The sequence below is a fragment of the Eptatretus burgeri genome, chromosome 12 (genome assembly GCF_056783735.1).
Source record: "Eptatretus burgeri isolate ZD-2024b chromosome 12, Ebu_testis_v1, whole genome shotgun sequence".
NCBI classification, from domain to species: Eukaryota; Metazoa; Chordata; class Myxini; order Myxiniformes; family Myxinidae; genus Eptatretus; species Eptatretus burgeri.
In genome coordinates this window covers 15,871,429-15,895,357 of record NC_140972.1, presented here as the reverse complement: position 1 = coordinate 15,895,357, position 23,929 = coordinate 15,871,429, and the positions used below count along the sequence as shown (strand labels likewise).

The following is a 23,929-nucleotide window of genomic DNA, read 5'->3' as shown; positions in this document are numbered from 1 at the left end:
TTGAAAGCCTGGAGGGAAGAATGGGAAAGAATAGAGTGAGGAAGTTTATTCCAAATGCGGGAAAAAAGAGGAATGAAAGAGTGAAGATGAGCAGTGATTCGTGATTTTGGTAGTTTTACCAGAAGGGGGTTGTTGGCGGACCTTGAGCGCCCTGTGGAAATGTGGTTGGGACAAATCACAGAGAGAGCAGGGGGGGCAAGGCTGGAGAGGAGTCGGTAGAAGACAGAAAGACCACCGACCAACCTGCGGTGATTGAGTGTGAGGCCCAAAGACTCAGCTTCATTGCGGGAGATGCCAATGATCTTAAAAGCCCTGGTTGACAGATGGTACGGCAGAGGGTGGAGTCATCGGCAAAGAGAAATAGAACAGCCTCTGTGCCAGTTGTTAAGTCTGTGTCTGGAGTATGCTCCCCGTCCATCCCTTCCCTTTCTTCAAATGGCACCACAGCCAACTCTGCTCATGAGAAGGCCGAAAATCTAAGTTCGGTGTTTGCTTTAAAATATTCTGTCCCCAACCCCTCACTCTATGTACCCACACTACCCAGTTGCACCAAACTGCTCCTGGACTGTCTTTTGAACTTGAGAAGATGTAGAATTTCTGGCAACCCTCGACACTGATTCTGCAATTTAACCGGACGGCATCAGGTGTGTGTGTGTGTGTGTGTGTGTGTGTGTGTGTGTGTGTGTGTGTGTGTGTGTGTGTGTGTGTGTGTGTGTGTGTGTGTGTGTGTGTGTGTGTGTGTGTGTGTGTGTGTATGACCCTACCAAGGTGGCAAACCCTCACACATCTACTTTCTTCACAATCCTTACAAAGTTCAGTTATTCAAACTCTTGGGTCTCACTCTCAGCCATGATCTTTCTTGAGCAAACCACATTTCAGAGTTGCCCTTAAAGCCAGAAACTGACTGGGTATCCTCCATCATGCAAAGTCCTTCCTTAACACACTTGAACTGTTATGCACCTACAAGGCCTTCAACTGCAGCTTAATGGAATACTGCTCTCCCCTATGGGTTAGCATTGAAGTGGAAGACTTGATTGAGAACTGGTGCTGGTATGCATCTGATTTCCTGTCTGATGATATTGTTACGGCTGTGGAAATTCGCAAACCACCATTCAGGGCCCGTAGGTGAGATACCTCTAAGTACATGTGTAGTTAGCCCAAACCCGTTGTATAGAGGGAATTTATGTGATTCATCCGGACTGCGACGCTTTGAGTTAGCCATTTTTTCTGTTCTATCTTTATTTTGAACCAACCACGTCTCAACCACCATCACACAACAACCATGCCACCGCCACCATCTACGCTCCCACATCATCGCATCACTGCCATTCCCAAACGGCACCATAACCATCAAACCACCACCGAAAACCCTCCACCACCTTCACCTCTCTCCTTCTACGGCCATTCCCGCACCACCTGTGAACACTGAACGTCGGGCTGTCTCGGGCCCGTTCGGCGTTTGGTGCCGAGCGCACCGAGCCGCGAGCGCAAATGGCGGCCTTTCCGAGGGGAAAACTGGGATCAAAAACGCTACATGCCCACTTTTCCTCCGTCCAATTAACGAGCGCGGGGCGGCTTGGCCCCGCCTCCAGGCGAGTGTGTGAAGTCGATATATGCAAATTCTAGGATCAGGGGAGGTTCACGCCCCCGTTTCCTCCGACCAATGGGCGAACGTGGCTCCGCCCCCGAGGTCATTCTGATCTGAATATTTGCATATTAACTGCTCCTGCCAGCCTATAAGAAGGCGAGTGCAAGGCGAATGAAGAGTTGGGTTCTGGAGTCGCCGAGAGAGTTTTGGAAAAGAGAGTCGGGTCGGTCGGGTGAGGAGAGTGCGGAACGGAGAAGAGTCGCGGTGGAACTGCAAGCAAGGGAGCACGGGTCCGAGGCGAGGACGGCGTTCGGCGAAGAGGTTACGGTGTGGGGAATCGCTCGTCTCATCGCGGGACCCAAGCCAGCCAGCCATCTCCCTCCCCCAGGGCATCAACAATTCCCCCTTTCCCCCGCGCTGAGATAGTGCAAAAGGGGGCCCCGTTCCCACCCCACTCCAAATGTCGTGCCAACGAAATCCGCCAAGGAGCACGGAGTCGGGGCACAGCCGCGCGGCCACATTTGCGGCTCGCCCGCCAACGCGTCACGAGGACACGGGTAGGACCCCCCCCCCCCCGGTCTCGCGGACCTGGCCGCTCCTCCAGGTCACGCGCACATTTGGCCTTCAGGCCTGTCTGCCCCCTTGTCTATGAGGGTGGCTTCTTTTCTTTGCTTTTGTGTAAATGTGTGTTGGCGCTGTCTGTAAAGTAAAGCTGTATAAGTGTTGCCGTGTGTGCGCGTAGTCGGTATTAACTCTGCGTCGTTGTTGCTTTTATTGTTTTGGTTGCTATATGTGCATTTTGACTGTATAGCTGTATATACGTGCTTTCCGTGTGCCGGGAAATAAATGTGCATTGTGTGAACTGTTTTCCTGTTTCGCTTTGTCTTTTCTCCATTGACTCTCCATCCTGCTTCACATAAAGGGTTTGTAGCGGGTGCAAGATCCCGGTAATTAATCTGAACCGTCGAGGTCGACGATAACACCGCTCGGTTATCCCGATAGTATGGAACGGGCCGCCCAAGCGGCTCGCGTCCGGAGTCGACCTGCGGCAAGGTACAATTGCCCGGTTTACCATCCGCGTGGGTACTTAGGTAGGTCGAGTTTGGCGAACAACCCTATCCTACGCGGGTGGCCGATTGGCACGATTGTGGTGAGGTCGAAAGGCCCACTCGTGACTGGCTCCGGGAGATAGTTCCCGGAGGGTCACGACTGAATTGTCCGTCCGGTGGGCGACGTGCCATGATCTGAGTTACGTGGCCGTCCGCACGCCGGCGGGCGTGAATTCGCAACAATATTTTTCAACTTCTGCAGTGTGTGTGTGAGTTGTTTTGGTGGACTTTCACTTTGAGAGACCACCATACGTAGTGGTCAGGAAGAGACGTATCCAGTGAATAGGGAAGCCATGGGTTGTCCGTCTGCGTGAAATTAGTCGATCACTCAGGAAATGTCGTCTCAAAAACTTCAAAGCACCATTAGACATATGCGGTGGTGCACCATCTTCCTGGAAGATGACTGAATTCATAGTGATGTTTTGCTTTCTTCTCAGTGCCGGAAGGAATCTTCTCTGCAGTACATCCACAAATCTATCTGTGTTGACTGTCACTGTCCAGTTTCGTTTTCAAAGAAGAAAGGTCTGATTATAATACTACATCCGAAAGCACATCAAACCGTTACTTCTGCTACAGAAACTAAGTAAGTGTTCCATGTGTTTATAAGGTTGGTGTTTTGCCCAAAATATGATGTTGTATTTGCTCACATGGCCACTGAGATGGAAGTGGGTCTCATAACTGATGAAGATGTCATGAAAGTCCTGGTCTTCCTCGATCCACTGGACAATGGCAGTGCAAAATTTGAACCTCTCCCTCAGTTACTACAGCACCAGACTGAAAGGAATCTAACTGTATCTCGTAAGGAGTTTCAGATCGTCGTATATGATTCTGCCAAAGGTCGTGCGAGACGTTCCCACCAGCTGTGCAAGTTGTCAGAGAAGCCTGCAAAGTTTCTCTTACAGCCTCGATTTGGTCGGGTGTTCTCACTGAAGTGTTTCGACCACTGTGTCCTTTCGTTTGGTCTTTCACACTTCCATTGTCTCTAAACTTTTCAACAATACCTTAGATGGTTTTGCATTGTGGAATTCTTGTATTTGGATCAACCCTAGGAAACTGCGTTTGTGTATAAACATACAACTTCGTCACAAAAAAAGTCTATAAAATGAGTGCCCGTTGGGGCACAGAAACATTGGTCGACATGGTTGAAACAGAAGAAGAAGAAGAGGAAGAAGAAGAGGAAGAAGAAGAGGAAGAAGAAGAGGAAGAAGAAGAGGAAGAAGAAGAGGAAGAAGAAGAGGAAGAAGAAGAGGAAGAAGAAGAGGAAGAAGAAGAGGAAGAAGAAGAAGAAGAAGAAGAAGAAGAAGAAGAAGAAGAAGAAGAAGAAGAAGAAGAAGAAGAAGAAGAAGAAGAAGAAGAAGAAGAAGAAGAAGAAGAAGAAGAAGAAGAAGAAGAAGAAGAAGAAGAAGAAGAAGAAGAAGAAGAAGAAGAAGAAGAAGAAGAAGAAGAAGAAGAAGAAGAAGAAGAAGAAGAAGAAGAAGAAGAAGAAGAAGAAGAAGAAGAAGAAGAAGAAGAAGAAGAAGAAGAAGAAGAAGAAGAAGAAGAAGAAGAAGAAGAAGAAGAAGAAGAAGAAGAAGAAGAAGAAGAAGAAGAAGAAGAAGAAGAAGAAGAAGAAGAAGAAGAAGAAGAAGAAGAAGAAGAAGAAGAAGAAGAAGAAGAAGAAGAAGAAGAAGAAGAAGAAGAAGAAGAAGAAGAAGAAGAAGAAGAAGAAGAAGAAGAAGAAGAAGAAGAAGAAGAAGAAGAAGAAGAAGAAGAAGAAGAAGAAGAAGAAGAAGAAGAAGAAGAAGAAGAAGAAGAAGAAGAAGAAGAAGAAGAAGAAGAAGAAGAAGAAGAAGAAGAAGAAGAAGAAGAAGAAGAAGAAGAAGAAGAAGAAGAAGAAGAAGAAGAAGAAGAAGAAGAAGAAGAAGAAGAAGAAGAAGAAGAAGAAGAAGAAGAAGAAGAAGAAGAAGAAGAAGAAGAAGAAGAAGAAGAAGAAGAAGAAGAAGAAGAAGAAGAAGAAGAAGAAGAAGAAGAAGAAGAAGAAGAAGAAGAAGAAGAAGAAGAAGAAGAAGAAGAAGAAGAAGAAGAAGAAGAAGAAGAAGAAGAAGAAGAAGAAGAAGAAGAAGAAGAAGAAGAAGAAGAAGAAGAAGAAGAAGAAGAAGAAGAAGAAGAAGAAGAAGAAGAAGAAGAAGAAGAAGAAGAAGAAGAAGAAGAAGAAGAAGAAGAAGAAGAAGAAGAAGAAGAAGAAGAAGAAGAAGAAGAAGAAGAAGAAGAAGAAGAAGAAGAAGAAGAAGAAGAAGAAGAAGAAGAAGAAGAAGAAGAAGAAGAAGAAGAAGAAGAAGAAGAAGAAGAAGAAGAAGAAGAAGAAGAAGAAGAAGAAGAAGAAGAAGAAGAAGAAGAAGAAGAAGAAGAAGAAGAAGAAGAAGAAGAAGAAGAAGAAGAAGAAGAAGAGGAAGAGGAAGAGGAAGAGGAAGAGGAAGAGGAAGAGGAAGAGGAAGAGGAAGAAGAAGAAGAAGAAGAAGCTCTCTAAAAGCCAGCGTTTGCAACGTGACGCAGCTAAAAATTTCAAACCTTGTTCTTTAGGCGACCTGAAAATAAAAAAGAAGGTCATATTAGTAAAATTATGACAGCTGTTTGAAAAGTTGCACATCATTTTGGGCCACCCTGTGTATCTGTGAATTAAATAATTTCTATTAAAGCAGATGATGTAAATGCGAACTCAAACACTCACAGACCAATTGCAAAACCCTCTCCTGTCACTTTAGGTCTTTAGGAACAGGTGAGACTATCTGTAATAGTGTGTGTGTGTGTGTGTGTGTGTGTGTGTGTGTGTGTGTGTGTGTGTGTGTGTGTGTGTGTGTGTGTGTGTGTGTGTGTGTGTGTGTGTGTGTGTGTGTGTGTGTGTGTGTGTGTGTGTGTGTGTGTGTGTGTGCACCCCCCTCCTCTATACCTCCAAACCCATGAAGCCTCATGGCCCGAGACTTTTCATGCATACTAAGGGACTCCAAGGGAGTGCATGAGTGAAAACTGAGTGTTTGGGTAAATTTAGACAACCCTTATGAAGATAATTCACGGATTACCTTCGTGAAAGGCTTATCTTTGGTTAGTCCAACTTTACCTCGCAGCGGTCTCAGCCGCAATTTTGATTCGAACGACTAAAAATGCCTTGTTTTGGAAACATGATATACTCTCACAGACTAATTCAAGTATATAATCGAAATATGATTTCGGATTTGAAGATCGTATGTCATGGACAAAATAAGTGTCAAAATTTGGAGAGAAATCTGAAAATTTAAAGAAACAACCAATTATAACTAAGCGTATATCTTTTAAGCGTTAAGCAAGGCTGTGTACCCCCCCCCACCCCCTTCTTCATATTTCCACAAAAAAATGTGAAATTGCCAAAGCATTAAACTTCCACTTTTTATACTGTTCCAAAAGTGTATCTTCATCACGTACAACGAAAATATTTTAAAGCAGGCAAAAGCTGCGGTGCGAGCAGTAGGGGTGATGGCCGTGGCTTGGTTCTCAGTGGGGAAATCCCCGGAGTTAGGAAGGCAAAATAAATGAGCAAAACGAACTATGGGTTCAAGAGAGAATTGAAAAATCTTTTCAGTGGCGACAAAGCAATGAATCCCCACTCCACAGCAGGATGGCCAAGAGGTACACACACTCGCTCTAAGCTGTCTCGCATGAGTTTGAATCTCAACCCAGGTATAAACTGTCATCCCAGTGTTTCACAGGGAGGGTGATGAATCAATGTGTGTGCCGTCCCCCAGATGGACGTTAAACTGGGCGTTGTATCTGCCGGAATTAGTTTGTGGACATAAAAGATCCCTTCACGATGTCCTTCGCGAAGAGGAGGGGAGCTATCTGCAGCATCCTGACCAAATTCCAAATGCATGCTCTAACCTGCAGTGCTGCATCAGCAGCACTGCCACATCCTCAGTCAATGGTGCTACTCGCAGTCTTATGCTGCACAGGAAAAAAAAAGATGACGACCAGACCCTTATGTATCGTATTTTATTGTTATATTTTAATTAATTTACTCTTTGAAAAATTTCCATTCAATTGCTATAAATTTAAAAACAAGAAATTTTGATCCAAATACCTATATAGTTTTTTTGGAGAGTGTAGTCCGTTCCGATTGTTTGACAACAAAACGGATTTTGAACATCTTTTTCACATGGTCAACTATATGTGGGGTGCTCTTGAGTTGGAACAACAAACAAGTTACATGTTCTGGCCCTTGATGGAAAAACATTCAATATTGTCTCCCCAAAAGCATTACAATATGTTGAATTTTGTTAATATTTCTGTACAATATTTTGCAGCTTGATAAATATAATGTTTGTCTCTAAATATATGTTTAATTGTGGTATTCCAATACATGTACATTAGATCCCAAGCAATGCTGAGTACCTTTGTGGGAGAAGGGAAGGAAATGGTGGAGGTGGGAGGAGAGAGGGAAATGGGTGGAGTGGGAGGAGAGAGGGGAATGGGTGGAGTGGGAGGAGAGAGGGGAATGGGTGGAGTGGGAGGAGAGAGGGGAATAGGTGGAGTGGGAGGAGAGAGGGGAATGGGTGGAATGGGAGGAGAGAAGGGAATGGGTGGAGTGGGAGGAGAGAGGGGAATGGGTGGAGTGGGAGGAGAGAGGGGAATGGGTGGAGTGTGAGTCCAGAGGGATGGGAGGTGAGGTGGGAGGAGGGAGGGAAAGGGTGGAAGGAGGGTCCGGCAATGCCGGGTACCTTTGCTAGTTTGGAATAAACTACAGAAAACAAGCAACCTTCAGAACAGGCCAAACAGAGTCAGTGATCACTGCTTCAGCAGCCACGTGCTTTGGTACCTCGTAAATCTGAGACATTCTTTTCAAGAATTCTTGGAAGTGTGGCCTTAATCTCACATAAACCTGAAAAAAGAAGAAAAGAAAAAAAACGATGAAAAAAAACGATGAAAAAAGAGAAAAGATAAACTACTCATATGAAAAGCACAAATACAGCCACCAACCTATTAATATTGTCCCTTCTCACTCAAATTGAGAAAATTCCTAAAACTGTAAGAAACCCGAGAACTGAAAATTACATTCACAGTCACAATAATATGCAAGTCAGGAGAATAGTTCATCGTTACACCGAATAAATTAACCAAGTACAATGAAAACTTGTCGAATAAAGACTCGCGTGGTTTCAAGTGGAATACAAGAGAGCAATATTCATAATGTTGCTATTTAAACCAGTTATTGTAATATATACAGGAAGATGTGGAGGAACAAGAGACCACCTGGTAGCTGACATCTTGAAAGAGAACGGGGAAAGTAAGTGCCGCATCCTCCAGCTCATTGAGACTGCAATGCACCAATGTTTCATCCTGTCGAGCCAAAAGAGTATTAGTAGGATGAAGAACAAGTCTTGCTGGTGAACGCTCACGTCAATATGCATCGGCAGACAGGGGGAACAATGGATGAAATCAACAAGAAGTTGATCGAGATATGCGATCCCTCTGACAAAGGGTTAACGCCCGAAGCGTCAGCATCTCCTTGCTTTCCATGGCGGTTAAGACACCTCAATCAACGTCTTGTTGATTGCATCCTGAAGAGCATTTGGTTCATGTTGGGGACAAATTTGTTCATTCGTACAAGAAAACCCTTTAATATGAAAGATATTACCAACAGCTGCACAAAATCTTAATATTGGCAAAACTTTACAACATTGACTGGGGTCAGTGTAATGACAACTCATTCAAAAAATAAATACTGTTAAGAGAACACTCCCTCTACTCCGCGCACATACATTTTGTCTGTTTCTGTTGCTCTTTCAAATAGAGAGTTCATAGAACACATTACCCAACACTGTCTGAAGAAACAAGGACATGGGCGGAGTCTACGAGCGGCAAATGTGATTGGTCGTGATGACGTAAAATGCCATAACATTTTGTCCAAGTACTGCACTGCTAAACGGAAGGGGTTTTGAAAGTTCCCAAAAGTCAATATGTATTCTGCAGTGTTCACGTATATAATTCATTTAAAATTAAATAAAGATTTTAAAGGTTGTACAAAAAAAACAAATTCCAGATATTTACCGCCGTTGATGCACAGGTTGGGTGTGTGTCCACGACAAACTGGTTTGATTTTGGTGAAGTTCCGGATCTGGATACGAGAATTATTTAATCTTTAAAAGTGATTCTTCACCATTGAGAGAAAGGACCAAAAACGATATATAGCATGATATTTCAAAAAAAATTATTGGCCTCAATATGTTCTACTGGATCAGGCATTATGTGGCGGAGGAAAGTGCTCTGGTATTTTTGGTTCTGTGTTCTAGTTCTTACACTCGCTTCAGCTTTGCATACAAAAGAAAAATGACAATAAAGAGGGAAGAGCTCAATTCAGTCATGAGATCGGACTAAAAATGAACAAGGCAAGATAAATATTAATGTTCAACTATTCTGTCAAAAAAAGATCGGACGTAGTGGCGTGCGCCTGTAATCCGGTTACTCAGAGGCTTGGGTTGGAGGATCGCTTGAGGATGGGAGCTCTGCACTGGGCCGCGCTATGAGAGGGTGTAGGGCAGCCCAGAATCATGGTGAAACACAATCCTTATCCCTGTGTCATAAGAGGCGACCAGGTTTGCATCAGGAAGGGCATCCGGCATAAAACCTGTGCCAAATCAGTATGCGGATCATAACGGATGATCCGCTGTGGCGACTCCTAACGAGAGCAGCTGAAAGACTAACAACAACAACTGTTCTGTCAAAAAAAGGTAGAAATTCAAATTGACCATTGCCAAGATTAAGAAACCAGCATTACATTTTTTTTTAGGACAACTCGTGCAAATGGGTGCGTTCCTGAAAAGTGCGATGAATATCGACATTACGAAAATCAAAGCAATTTTTTCTCATAAGTGGGGGATGCGTACCTAACGTCGCCAATTCACATATTATATTCCCCTCTTCACCTATGACATGACCACTTTTTTCATTTATGACAGCTATATTCAAGTACACATACGTATTAAAAAAACAATTACCAGAGATCAAAATAAAAGTAAACCTCTTCCGGAAGCAGTTGAAGTTGGCAGTACCTCTTCCTTCTTCATCTTCCTCCTTCTTCAATGATTGTCGGCATTTTTATAGATGGTACGGATCATAGTCGGAGGTAAACTTAATAAACCGGCAACATCAGCGGCACAGTTACTAATTTCACTTCAAAGGTAACATTTTTACAATGCCTCTTAACCAATGTACAGTGCAGTAATATTTTTTATTTTTTGATATGTGAAGCAAAGTACAGTAGTTCTTTCGGCGAATCTGCGATCGTCCGATTTGGTACTTTTGTAATGTATTCTGTCATCTTTATCAGTCTTGTAAGTTCTGAAAACGCTCAAGAATAAAAGGTATGGCTTTTAAAATGATGTGAGTGTGGGTTGAGGCGACGCGAATCAGGTTGTGGTATTAACAGTGTGATGACGTATTTGTGAAACAACGTAAAAAAAAAAAAAAATTAATCATGGTCGAAGGGGACCTGCGGGAGGTTTGAGTATGTTGCTTATGATTCAGGTGAGCTTCAGAATGCATGGTCCTATTTTTAATTTTTTTCCACATTCTCACAAAAAAAGTTTCTTGAATATTTGATAAGAAAAGCTCAAATGGAAAAAATTACCCCCGTGTGGGGGTGACAGTCATCTCTATAATACCACAAGTTCTCAATGTTCAGTTCAGGTAACCGCGAAACAGTCCAAACTAACCGTTTAGATTGAAATAGTTCACAGAGATACACTAGGATAATACTACTAATGACATAATTAATAAATATGTATTGTTCATTTAGTACCCGGATTAACACATCAGAATCACCAGTAAGTGCAATACGTGGTTTTCCGGTCCGACCACTCTCTGGGGACATTTCACTTCTGGTTGTAGAAAAAAAAAAAAAACGAAAAAATAGGCTTAGCTCTCGGAGATTATGATAATCTTGTAGATTATTCTTCACTGATTATAATGCAACTTTCAGAATGAAAATTGGTCAAGTATTTATAGAGATATTGAGGTTTGAAAAATCGTTAGAGCTAGCAAATTCATTAATTATTAATTCCACAGAAGTTTCGTGACACTGCACAAAGTAACTTGTCAGGTATGAAAAAACATTTTGTATGCCAGATTCATTAATTATTAATTATGGAATGTACTCATTGATATATTAATCAGAAAGCCCGAAGCATGTAGCATAATTTATCACTTATCCCCTCATCCGGGATCCGTGGCCTCACCCCACAGCCTGCAGCCTTATGTCCGCCGGTGATTATGTTAGATATCGGCACGATCGAGAGGAGCCTGCAAATTATCCCTGCTGATGCACTGAATTGATGCAATCGTTCGGCCAGAATATTCGTTGTCAAGATGTTGCGTGATTAAATCACCAATACAGTCACTCAAATTTATACCGCCGACATACTTCTTAACAATCACCTTCGCCCCAGAAACCACAGTCAATCTGAACCACGCTGGCCACTGCTCAGACACCATGACTGGACTACTGCGCAGTTCTACTATGCAGTTTGGTTAAAGATGACTCGGCATTTTGGCGCGCGCGCACGAAATTATATTTTGAAAACAAATGCCGACGTTTACATTTCGGGTTTTGAAACTTTTGCACCTTCGGCGGAAAATGTATAAATATAAAAGGCTAAAAATGTGTTATATATTTATATTTCCTTTCTCCTTCCTTCCTTCTTTGCGAATCGCATCGGCGTTTTTGGCCATCTTCCAGATCACATAACGATCAAACGGGAAGGAAATTCAAAAATCTGTCTGGTTAGATACAAGATAATATTTTTTACTATCATAATGAATAAACAGTTGCCGAATATCTTGTAGAATGGCAGACTAGATAGGTTTTGAAAATTTTTATAACTTACGTAACCTCGTGACTGACCCTGACCTTGAACCCGGCCAAAAGTTATATCGTTGTGCAACACTCATCGACCTCTACCCATATGCTAAGTTTCATCAAGATCGGAAAGAAAAATTATTGACGGACGGACATTTGGTCCGGCTTTATTAGGTCATCTCGGTAGAGATGACCTAAAAAGGGGAGACATAAATCGGGGTATTATTGTATCTGCAAGGAACGTTTAAAATGGTGAAGTTTAGATGGATCGCAATGTGTCCATTCTCCACAATCTGTCAAGTACTCACAAGGTCAAGCACCAGCGAGAAGTCGGGAGTGCTGCGGGTCTTCAAAGGCAGTGCCGGTTTTCGTGACAGTTGGTCGTCAGTGAGTGGGGGGAGATGCTTGATGAAGTAATACCTGCAGAACGAAATAAGGAGTGAAATAACATTATATGAGTAAAAAGGATGAAAAATCTAATCAGCCATTCCAAAAGCTGTTATTCCAGTGCAAGTGAGATTGCGGGGCAAGTTCTGAGAGATCGGGAGATTCGGATTGACCATGTAATTATATGGTAAGTGCACTCATTTTCAACTTGTGGACAAGTTTTAGGCAAGTGATGTCAGTAACACCTAAAAAAAAATTGCAAAAGCCATCACAGGCAACGTATAACAAAACATTTTGGCACCCAAATTATCACAGGTCATCATTAATCATCTCAATAAACAAAAGAAGCTTCTATGTTCAGCCAAGTAATCCAATTGGTGTGTAGACGTTGAAGCCAGGATTGTTATAATTGCTGGTGTGCTAAAGAAGCGCTGCTCATTATTATTTCGCATGCAGCCTGCGGCTGCTGGTTGCATCATTACTGGGAGCGTGGCTGTACCGCTGATGCAGTTCCTCTGTTTGCAGTGAGCTGGTACTCCTTTTGCCGACCTCAGAAGGATGACAGGCTGAGTCAACCCACCTGGTGTTATCGAATGGTACGAGAGGGGCTCGAACTCAAGACTCTAAAATCTTAAGCCAGTCACCTTAACCATTCAGCCTACACCAGACTTAGAAGTGCTGCTGGGATGATACTTTTGGTAAATGTGCGATATTGTGCTCCACCAAAGTAACTGATGCCGTGACCTCTGTTACATGTGATAAAGCAACATACAGTTGCCCATATGAGAAAACACAGGTTATTCGAGGTGAAAGCCACGTCGTGCTCATCCTTGGGAATTATTTACGAACGGGATTCATGCTGCCTTTCCATCGTGTTGAGGGCGGCCAACCAGAGCCTCAGTCTCAATCGCGTTCCTCACAGAACCTCACTTTTTGCTCCTTCTTGTGTCCCAACTCTGATCCTAATTCCATCATTCAAAGGCAGTGCCGAATTTCCTAAGGATGAGCACGATGAGCTCACCCTTGGGAAATTTCAATCGGTAAATTGGGATGGCTCCACAGGTAACGTTGGGTATTGTGGCATCCACTGGGGAATGCAGTCTTTAGAAGGGGGTTGGACAAATGTCTAAAAGTTTTGGATAAGGTTTTGACTGTTATGATAGATTTTTGTGTGCTTTCTGACAATTTCTACCCACCACCAGGAGTTAGGAGCAAGGAACGAAGACTTTTGCAAATATTTGAATTGTGTTTCAGTGATGTAGAGCATTAAGGAAAATAGGTAAGTTAGCTACGGCTCACTTCCCATAGCCCCTCCGAATATATTTAATCGGCTAATTAGGTGCGAGTCGGTAAGTGGTAAGGCTGGAATAGTAACGCCTGCATTGAACATTGCAGGAGCTACAGTTCTGGGGAGGGGGCTGTGTTATGCTTGTGGGGTAGATGGAGGAATTTCATAGAAAAGATAGGATTGTATAGAGCAGCGTGGTCCGTGGACGTGTAGGAGACATTTCGATGTAACTTAAGTAGGGAAACTGTGAACTTAAATCGTTACATGTCACCGCACGGGGGGTGGTGCTGTGTTAATTAGGTAGACTTTAAGGATAACTTCTCCAAATATGTGATTGCCTCGTGACCTTTTCTAATGTTTTTGCATTTCAAGGCAGGCGATAAAAATGGATCACATCCTTAAAACAACAACCGAGCTGCACATTCCAAGCAGGTAATAAACCCGGCCTCCAGGAATAACTAGCAAACCACACCCCGAGAGTGGATGATGGAGGGCGTGATGTCTGAGGAGAGGATGGAGTTAGAATCAGAGTTGGGACAAAAGGAGGAGTGAAAAGAAAGGTTCTGTGAGGAACGAGATTGAGACCAAGGCTCTGGTTGGCCACCCTCAACACGGTGGCAAAGGCAGCGCAAATCCCGTTGTTTGTTTGTATGAATATGCTCGCGTGATGGAGCAAAACGCTGCCCATTGGCTGTTCGGCTGGGTCGTGTGCGACCGCGCCTCAGAGCCTCGTGTTGGGCCATCGGGGAACAAGGCGGCACCATTGTGCAGAGGAGCGGCGTCGGCAAGTGCAATCATGAAAATAAGCTGCACGGTGGTTTCTGAGCCCTGGTGTTGAATATCATCACCCGAACTACCTCCCATATGCTTCCTGTCGAGAAAGCGTCTTGGCGTCATTTTGGCTGCGTTTTCCCGCGCAATGACGTGGTTTGGCAAACCTCAGGCTCCAGAAACTGATCTCTGGGCACACAGCTAAGTGCCGGGAGAAAGAGAGGATTTTTCTTTTGTTTATTCTGTCCCATTGTCTGTATTAAAGTGTGTGTGGAGGTGCCTCAAATAAAACTAAATTCCTACATCACGTTCCGTTATAATTATTACACTTTGAATTATTACCATTGTAAGTATTTGATTTATTTTCATTTAACCACCGTATTTATTGAAGTTGCTCGTGTTGTCCATTTGTCGTGAATTACAGTATAAACCCGTGTGCCTCTGTCCTCACCGCCCTCCCTTCCCACACGTGCCATAATCTCCAAGGATCACGTGTTCGCCTCCAAGGGAAATTGTTCGGCTCTCTGTCCAGATAGGGGCAAACCCCCCTGGACACGACAATACTTTCTCAGCAAGCCTAAAACAAGACAACATAATGCGATAACAAAGCTGCGCTCGGTTTTCCGGAATGGGAGAAATCGGTCGTCTAAAGAAGAGGGAATAACTGAGAAGAGGAGAGACAGCAGTAAGGCAAAGGTATTTCAATTAGAGAGTAGTTCATGTCCTCGATGTCTCCCAGGCAGCAGAAACAGTACGTAGGTTTAAAGTGGAATTAGATAGGTACCTCTAAACACTGGAGATAGTGGGGTACATCAGCATTGGCTGCACTGGTAGGTGGCTTAAGTAAAGATGGGATATGTCGTGATTGTGACATTTGCGAGTGGTTTTCATCAACAAGTGAATGTGCTGTCAGTGTCTGCTCATTCCTCACCCAACAATCCCCCCTAAAATAAAATTTTAAAAATACCACTCCTACCTCCCCCAATGAAATTAAGTCGATAAACTGATGGATTGTGTTAATTCCATGCCAATGGAATACAGAGATGATGAGCCAAAATAGCCTCTTCCTGTCTCAGACCATCCACTCTCAGCTTCCCTCGTGTATTTACTAACTGCATGTACAATTAATGCGAATGTCTTTGGAGGAAAAATTTCAATGTTAATCTTTAAGGGGAACAAGCTTGTTTATCAGAAAAATGATGACTCAAACAAATGTAAATGCAATTAAAAAAAAAAAAAAGAAAAAAAAGACAGCAGCAAACGTGATAAATAACAATGTAAAAACTACTGTTTAAATGTATAAATTGCAAAATAGGCCGTTGAGTTGATTCTCCAAATGTCAGGGTACTTTGGTGGTCACCTATGGTGTTCAAATATGTTGCTGGATGGTGATAACCCCCATAGCTGCAAACCGTGATCTAATCAGGTCGAGATAATTCCATGAGGAATAGATATATGCAATATGAAAGTTAAATGGTCATCAGTTTCTGAAATATCACGTACACAAAATTACATGGACGGATGATCGGTCGGTTGGAAGGAGCTCATTTTAATGTTTCCAGTCTCCGACCTGGTCAGAGGGGCGGGGGACAAAAATGCTAAAGGAATGGAATACAAATTGAGTTGTTCTGAAATCGGATTACAATCGGCGAGTTGGGAGAGTTGTTACACTCACTTCACTTCGCTGATGGGTTTAATCAAAAGACAGCATGCTGTACTTCACAAACATATTGCATGTCTATCTGTGAGGATCAATGAGGATGCAAAATAAAGTGAAACGTGAACAAAAAATATTTTACAACACGAAGTTGTTGCTGTCGTGGTGGCTGTTGTTTGTGAGTTCCTTCCGGATATTTTTATATTGCATCGAGAAGCATTACTTTTATTAATCTTCGACAGCAGGACCTCTTTCGAATGAAGCATGATGGATGTGGACGGTCGCACGCACGTGGACACACACACACACACACACACACACACACACACACACACACACACACACACACACACACACACACACACACACACACACACACACACACACACACACACACACACACACACACACACACACACACACCTTTCAGTCATGGTTAAAATCATATCAAAATTGGAAGTATAAACTGTTTTAAAAGAAGCGATTGTATTTCCCAAACCAGCAAATGGTAGAAGCAAACGTACGGGTCAAACACATCCCAGTCGTCTTCATAAGTGGCGTCAACCTGACCTCCAGCCGCTTCCGAGTAAACACCGCCCATGGTGGAAGGTACATGCTGTTGCTCGGAAGTCACTGCCATTCCATCTGTTTGGGCATCGAGTCGGCAAAATTGACAAAATAGCTGTTTTTAAACAAAAAAACCCAAAACATGTCTTGGCTCTTGGAAGCAAAGAACTACAGCTTAACTGTTAGAATAAAGTATAGTAAAACTCGGGAGAGTGCAAAACCTCCGCCGCCAATACAGCTGGGTCACTCAAGTGAACCTTATATCTTATTCATTAAATATGATGTCAACAGTGCTGACAGAGTTATACTTCTTTTCTCCATTTTGGGGGGGGGGGGTTGGAAATCACTTAAAACATGTAGAAATGCAAAAAAAAAGAAATCGAAATTTTGTTGAAAAAAAAGTTGCAAAATTTTTTTTTTCTCTAACAATTTTTTTTGGGGGGGGGGAGGTTGGAAATCACTTAAAATATGTAGAAATGCAAAAAAATTAATTTTTTTCTAAAATTTTGGGGGGGGGGGTTGGAAATCACTTAAAACATGAAGAAATGCAAAAAAAAAAATTTTCTCAAACAATTTTTTTGAGGGGGGGAGGGAACAATTTTTTTTGGGGGGGGTGGAAATCACTTAAAACGTAGAAATTCAAAAAAAATTGGGGGGGGTTGGAAATCACTTAAAACATGTAGAAATTCAAAAAAAAAATTTTCTCTAACAATTTTTTTTTGGGGGGGGGGACCAAGTCCAAAATTTAATGGCATGATCCTTGGACCATACCTAACCCCCCCCCCCCACCAAGTTTCGTCGAAATCCGTCGAGGAGTTTTTCCGTAATACTGTTCACAAACAAACAGAAAGGGGTGAAAACAGTAGCCTCCATCCATCTTCGAAGATGGCGGAGGTTAAAGATTGTAACCAAGATTTTGCATTGTGGTGAGTCAGTACATCATACTCTACCTTTGCCCGAAGGCAGGTTCAGTGTTGCCAAAGCAGCCCCACAATGAGGATTACAATGCATGGTATGCCTTTCCCTTCCCAGCAACAATCAGAACAGGGATTTGTAATTTGTTCTTCATGAAAGAAAATGTGGGATCTTTAACGTCCACCAACTGACGCTAGTGGAAGAGACACCAAACTTAATGCCCACCTGAGGGACAGTGTCCTTTGGGATGCAACGTCCTGCATGCAAGGTACCAATCCAACTGTTTATAGTCAGGCTGGTAGCTGAACCCAAGCGAGACAGCTCAAAAGTAAGTGCAATACCTTGGCACCATCCTATCTCACTACAGTTACATTAATTAAATGGAAAGACAAATTTAAAATGCAAGAAGAATGAAATCAAAATTTAAAAGATAATAATAACTGCACTCATGATTATCAAATTCATCACTTTTACATCCTTACATGAAAAAGTACCATGAGACAGCAAGTTCATTATTATTTTTCAATAATTTATGTCGAGGTTGCCAGTGGGTCAATGGTTACTGTGTAAAGTGCAAGACATTTGTTTTCCGGTTTCCGGTCTTGCAGCTGCTTTAGCACACATCTCTGAGTGACCTGCTTCCGAAAGTTAAAGGGGACCCCAAACAAATATTTTATTTTTTCCTGAAAACCATCGAAAACCATGAATCACGCTTTAATTTGAAGGGAAAAAACGCCAGTCACATGTTCACTACAGATGGGAAGGTTTTGTTTTTCCGTTAAATTTATGATTTATAAGGGATTTTGTATTAATTGATAAATCACTTGTACTACTTCAGCAGAAACACGACACAGACACGGCACAGACACGACAAGGCACAAAACAGAAATGACACGACAGCACAAAACGGAAATGACACCACACGGCACAGCACAAAACGGAAATGACATGGCACGGCACAGCACAAGGCACAAAACGGAAATGACACGACAGCACAAAACGGAAATGACACCACACGGCACAGCACAAAACGGAAATGACATGGCACGGCACAGCACGACAAGGCACAAAACGGAAATGACACTGCACGACACAAAATGGAAATGACACGGCACGGCACAAAATGGAAATGACATGGCACGGCACAGCACGACAAGGCACAAAACGGAAATGACACGACACGGCACGGCACAAAACGGAAATGACACGGCACGGCACAGACACGACACGGCACGGCACGGCATGGCACGGCACGACACAGACTCGGCACGACACAGACTCGGCACGACGCCATGTCACCAAATGTGTGATGAATGCTTTGTCCCACTGCTGCAGGCCAACAAGGTGTCTTGTATGCAACGGGATCGTCATGTTTCCTACTTTCCCAGGACGCCATTTGCGTCTGTGGTCGTGCCATGTGGATGTCCCACCCCAGTGGAGGGGGGAATGTTGCTGGGAGGATATGGAGTGTTGGGTGGTGGGAGTGATGGTTTATGGAGGATTGTTGGGCAATGGTAGAGGGAAGGGAGTGTGGGGTGGTGGTGGGTAATATGGGGGTGATGGTTGATGGGGAATTGTGGGGGGAAGATTGGGGGGAGGGGGGGAGTGGTCACCCGTGTATATGTTCTGGTGGCTGGGTAGAGATGGTGTTATAGTTTCGAGCAACGACTGGTTCTTCCACTTCATCGTGGGGATTGCATCTTCTCTCAATCGTGGCCAATAATCACAAGATCTAGCCATCTCTATTGTTTCATAACAGAGCTCTGTAAAATTTTCCCAAAACAAAAGCGAACATTTTCTAGGCCCGATTCACACTCGGGTATTTCAACAAACCTCGTCCAGTTTCTGGCAAACTTAAAATCTTTCGGCCATTGGTGTAGCATGAAACAATTTTGGTTTGTATTACTACAACCACCAAGGACGCATCGACTCGGCATATGTGTGGAAAATCGAAAATTATTCACCGTTTGAATTAAATCGCACTGCAATGTAACCCGTAGACAATACGGATATGGCGGTCGACTCCTGGGTGTGATGTCACAGCGTGAAGAAGAAGAAGGAGAGCTCGACTTTCAAACGCAAAACGGAAAAAAGATGCATCATATCTATTTAGGAGGGTATCAAGGGATAGATTAGCATTGAGGTAGTCTGAGCATTTGGGTTTTTTTTTTTTTTTTTTTTTTGTATACCTTGGTCGAGGCTCGTATGAGAGCTAACACACAACTCACAGCAAGGAGGCATGAGACAAGAGGGGCGGGAGTGGAAGGGACAAAACATTGGGGAACAGACACAGGTGAACTGTGGAAGGGAGAGGGATGGGGATGGGACGGGGAACATGGCGAGGGGAAGATGGACATTAAAGGGACTTTCAGGAAGGAAAGCAGGAGAATTGAAGGAAGTGGGCTTGGGTGGATTATCGGGGGTAGAAAAGATCGAGGATTTGGATGGGGGAAGATAAGAGGTGGTGGTGAACAGCTGTTTTGAAAGCCTGGAGGGAAGAATGGGAAAGAATAGAGTGAGGAAGTTTATTCCAAAGGCGGGAAAAAGAGGAATGAAAGAGTGAAGATGAGCAGTGATTCGTGATTTTGGTAGTTTTACCAGAAGGGGGTTGTTGGCGGACCTTGAGCGCCCTGTGGAAATGTGGTTGGGACAAATCGCAGAGAGAGCAGGGGGGGCAAGGCTGGAGAAGAGTCGGTAGAAGACAGAAAGACCACCGACCAACCTGCGGTGATTGAGTGAGAGGCCCAAAGACTCAGCTTCATTGCGGGAGATGCCAATGATCTTAAAAGCCCTGGTTTCGACAGCGTGAAGTCGAGAAAGGTGGGAGGCAGGAGCACCAGCCCAGAGGGGAGAGCAGTACTCCATCAGGCTACGGACAAAAGCTTTGTAAGTGGTCAGGAGCTCAAGAGGGCCGAGGAAGGACTTTGCACGACGGAGGATTCCCAGTCGGCGACTGGCTTTTGAGGCAAGGTTGGAAATGTGACTTTCCCAGGAAAGGTCATGGCAGATAGTGAGACCCAGAAGCTTGAAAGAAAAGACTTCTTCCAGAGGATTGTTGAGAAAGTGGATGGGGGGGTTTTGTAAACGGTCCTTTCGAAGAGACATAGTGAGAGTGTGAGATTTGTGTGGATTGAAAGACATGTTCCACGTGTTGGACCAGTTTGTGATTTTATCCAGATCTGCAGTGAGCGAAGAAGCTGCTGCTTGCCGGTCTGAGGGATGACAGATGGTACGGCAGAGGGTTGAGTCATCGGCAAAGAGAAATAGAGGATTTTCCAGAGAGTCCGAGAGATCATTGATGAAAACCAGAAAAGAACAGGGCCCAGAACGCTACCTTGAGGAACTCCAGCCTGCACAGGAAGAGGGGATGAAAGAACTCCATTTAGGGCCACACGTTGACTGCGACAGGAGAGGAAGTCTGCGAGCCATGAGTGGAGATGGCCTTGAATACCATGGGCAGAGAGTTTGGTGAGTAGGGCAGGGTGCCAGACTGTGTCAAAAGCACGTGATATGTCCAGGGATACGGCTCGGATTTCCTGTCTGGCATTGAGGACCTCCATCCATTGATGGGAGAGCAGTAGCAGCATATCTAGGGTAGAGTGACCTGGTCTGAAACCAAATTGATGATTGGAAATCAAGCCATTGGAGAAGAGGAAGGATTTCATGTCTGAAGCGATGATGGATTCCATAACCTTGCTGATGATTGGGAGAAGGCTGATTGGTCTATAGTTACAGGGATCTGTTTTTGCACCTTTTTTATGCAGGGCAGTGATGTTAGCAGATTTCCAAGCAGATGGCAGATGACCTTGGGAAAATGAGAGGGTGAATAGAACAGAGAGAGGGTGAGTAAGAGCAGAAGAGCAGGCTTTGAGGACACGTGGGCTGATGCCGTCTGGACCGGTTGCAGAATCTGACTCGAGGTTTGAAAGCAAGCTCTCCACCTTGTCAGGAGAAAAGGATACAGAGTCCAGGGACAGTTGGGTGCGACTGAGTAAAGTGGGTAGAGATAGTGATGGGTTTGGGACACAAGATTTAGCTGCAAACACCGAGTTTAGACATTCAGCTTTATCACGTGTGGAATCAGCAGTGCGGCCATTTGAGGTAAGGGAGGGGATGGAGGGGGAACATACACCAGAAACAGATTTGATTAAACGCCACCAGGATTTTGAGGAGGGAGAGAGGTTTGAGAGTTCAGACTTGAGATGAGAAAGATGTTGTTTTCTGGCTCTCCTGAGGGTAGCTACACACTTGTTCCGAGCTTTGTGGAAAGAACTGAGATTGCCCTCAGTTGGGTTTGCTTTCCATGAGGCAAAGGCAAGTTGTTTCAGGACAACTGCCTCGCCACAAGCTTCAGTAAACCAAGGGCGGGAGGAAGGGTAAGACAACTGAACACGAGAGGGGATAAATCTGTGCATGAGGGAGAGCAAGTTTCTTTGAAAGAATTCCCAGGATGAGTTGATGTTTGAGAAAGTAGTGATAGGAGACCAGTCTCTAAGTTTGATGGCTGCTCGGAGACCCTGCCAGTCGGCTTGAGTGAAATGCCAGACTCGACGGCGGTGAGGTGGTTCTCTGATAACAGCCAGAGAGATGTCCACTTTAATAAGGACGTGGTCAGAAGAACCAATTGGAGCGAAGGAAGAGCAGCAGATATTGTCAGGGAAATTTGTCAAAATCAGATCCAGAAGAGATGGAGTACCATTGGTTGAGATCCGGGTCGGGAAGTTGACCGATTGAGTCAGTCCCAATGAGTCACAGAAAGCTTTTGCTGATGTCCCATGGCAGGTGAGAGAGGTACCCACACCTAGCCAACTGGCGTGATGACAATTGAAGTCGCCACATAAGAGGAAGAGAGAGTTTGGATGAGAAGATAGAAGATGGTCCATGTTTTCGGAGAGTGAGGTGTAGATGGAGTCATCACTGTGGGGTGGACGGTACAGTACACATATAAACATGAGGTGGGAGTGGAGGGGAAGCCGAAGCCAGAGGTATTCCTGGGGGTGTGGGGGAGTGAGAGCAGTGCAGGGAGAGTGAGGAATAGAGTCTTTGATGAAGAGAGCAACACCTCCACCAGGACGAGGCTCAGGTCTGTCATACCGTAAGAGGGAGTAACCAGGGAGAGATACTTGGGAGTCAGACACGCCTTGGGAGAGGAAAGTTTCTGCTAGGCCGATAATGTCTGGTTTGTCAGTGGCAGCCTGCATGGAAAGATCTGAAAGGTTTGAGCGAAGGCCCCGGATATTTGGGGTCCACACTTTTAATGAAGAGGGAGGGGAGGAGGCTTTTGGTGCAGGAGGTGGAGGGGGCGGGGCGGGTGCGGACGAGGGACGAGGGGGGGAGGTAAGGAGGGTTGCTGAAGGAGTGTGGGGTATTGCAGAATAGCGAGGGAGGGGCCGAATGAGGAGGAGAAAAGGCTCTGTGGTGCTGTGAGAGAGGGGGGACAAGAGACAAGGAAGATGGCAGTTGAGGATTTGAGGAGGTGGAGTGAAGAGATGGAGGTGAGAGGGCAGTGGAGGGAGGCAGGTTGGTGGATGAGAGGGGGGCAACTTAGAGAAGGAAGAGTGAGGGGGATGAAAGGTGGGAGAAAGGTGAGGGGGGAATTTTTGAAAGAGGTGAGAGGGAGGCTTGGAGGGAGAAGAGTGGGATGGTTGCTTTGAGAGTGAGAGTGAGGGGTGAGGGGGGTGAGTTGGCACCGAAGTTGGAAAAGAATGGTTGATGGAAAGCGAGCATCCATGGCAAACTGTGGTTTTTAAAAGTTTTAGGTCAGAGATGCGATTTAACACAATTCTTGATGGATGCAATGAAGGCGAATTCAGAGCATGGAGAGAAGAAGCGCTGTAATAGTTGGATTTTTAGGCAAGGAATGAAGGAGAGGTCGAAATGAGAGCAGTCTGTTAAAATAGCAGAAGAGTAGTGCATTGTGAAACAGTAAAGAGTACCACATGTGTGAGAGAGGAAGATGAAGCATTATAAGATCGTTTTTGTTGTTAATATTAATGTATGAGAGAGTTCAACAGATTAGGTCATGGAAGTGTAAAAAAAGAAATCGAGGAAGACGAGGAGGAAGTTAAGAGGAAGAAGTAGCAGAATCGGGAGAAGGTTGTTGTTGTTGTTGTTGTTGGGTTTTTTTTTTTTTTTTTTTTTTTTTTTTGAGATAAGAAAGAGATTAGTTGGGAGAATGGGGGATGTTTGGAAAGTGGGGAGGATGAAAATTTAAGGTAATGGGGAGGATAGAAATTGAAGGTAATGGGGAGAAAAAACAAACAAACAAAAAAAAAAAACGATCGAACACCAAGTGGAACCGGTAGGCCTCAAGCCTAGGACTAGGCCTCAAACACCAGGTGAGAACGTCGACATAAATACTCACAAAATAGCACGATTTTTGAAACAAAACCGAACTAGGAACACACATTAACATGTAGGTGAGAAAATTAAACAGTTAAAACGGGACAAATAACAACCGGAACTTAACTTTGAGAATGTCAGCAGGGAGCCCCGAAGGAGACCTCTTGCCGCTCAAAACCGGAACCGGAGATCCCTTTTAGTTCCCCTTTTAGTAAACCGTTCCAGATTTGTCTGTTGCCATAAATTGTTGTCCACTGTTTATTTTGTTTCATATACGCATCATGTGCTGATGTGCTCATCAACGTGTCTTTCCATGCCTGTTTGGTTATTTGATTTTGTGTATCTACCTTGGCTGTTTAGGCCTTTCACAAGTTCAACAAGCCTGCTTTCCCATTCATTCACTAAGCCTGGTGTTGGCTTAACGGTTAGGATGGCTGGCTTAAAA

The 23,929-nt window shown here is 44.2% G+C and overlaps 1 protein-coding gene across 5 annotated transcripts in view; it reads right to left on the bottom strand.

The window, feature by feature from the left end:
* The window catches only part of CTDSPL2 (CTD small phosphatase like 2), a 100,480-nt gene that overhangs the window by 17,213 nt on the left and 59,338 nt on the right, over positions 1 to 23,929 (bottom strand). For all 5 annotated transcript variants that reach the window (XM_085849664.1, XM_085849665.1, XM_085849662.1 and 2 more), the window contains 4 exons: positions 16,185 to 16,305; positions 11,866 to 11,977; positions 7,954 to 8,040; positions 7,520 to 7,582 (listed from right to left, as the gene is read on the bottom strand). In XM_085849664.1, coding sequence (XP_085705790.1) covers positions 7,520 to 7,582; positions 7,954 to 8,040; positions 11,866 to 11,977; positions 16,185 to 16,305 — 383 coding nt within the window. The remainder of the gene's footprint in view (positions 1 to 7,519; positions 7,583 to 7,953; positions 8,041 to 11,865; positions 11,978 to 16,184; positions 16,306 to 23,929) is intronic.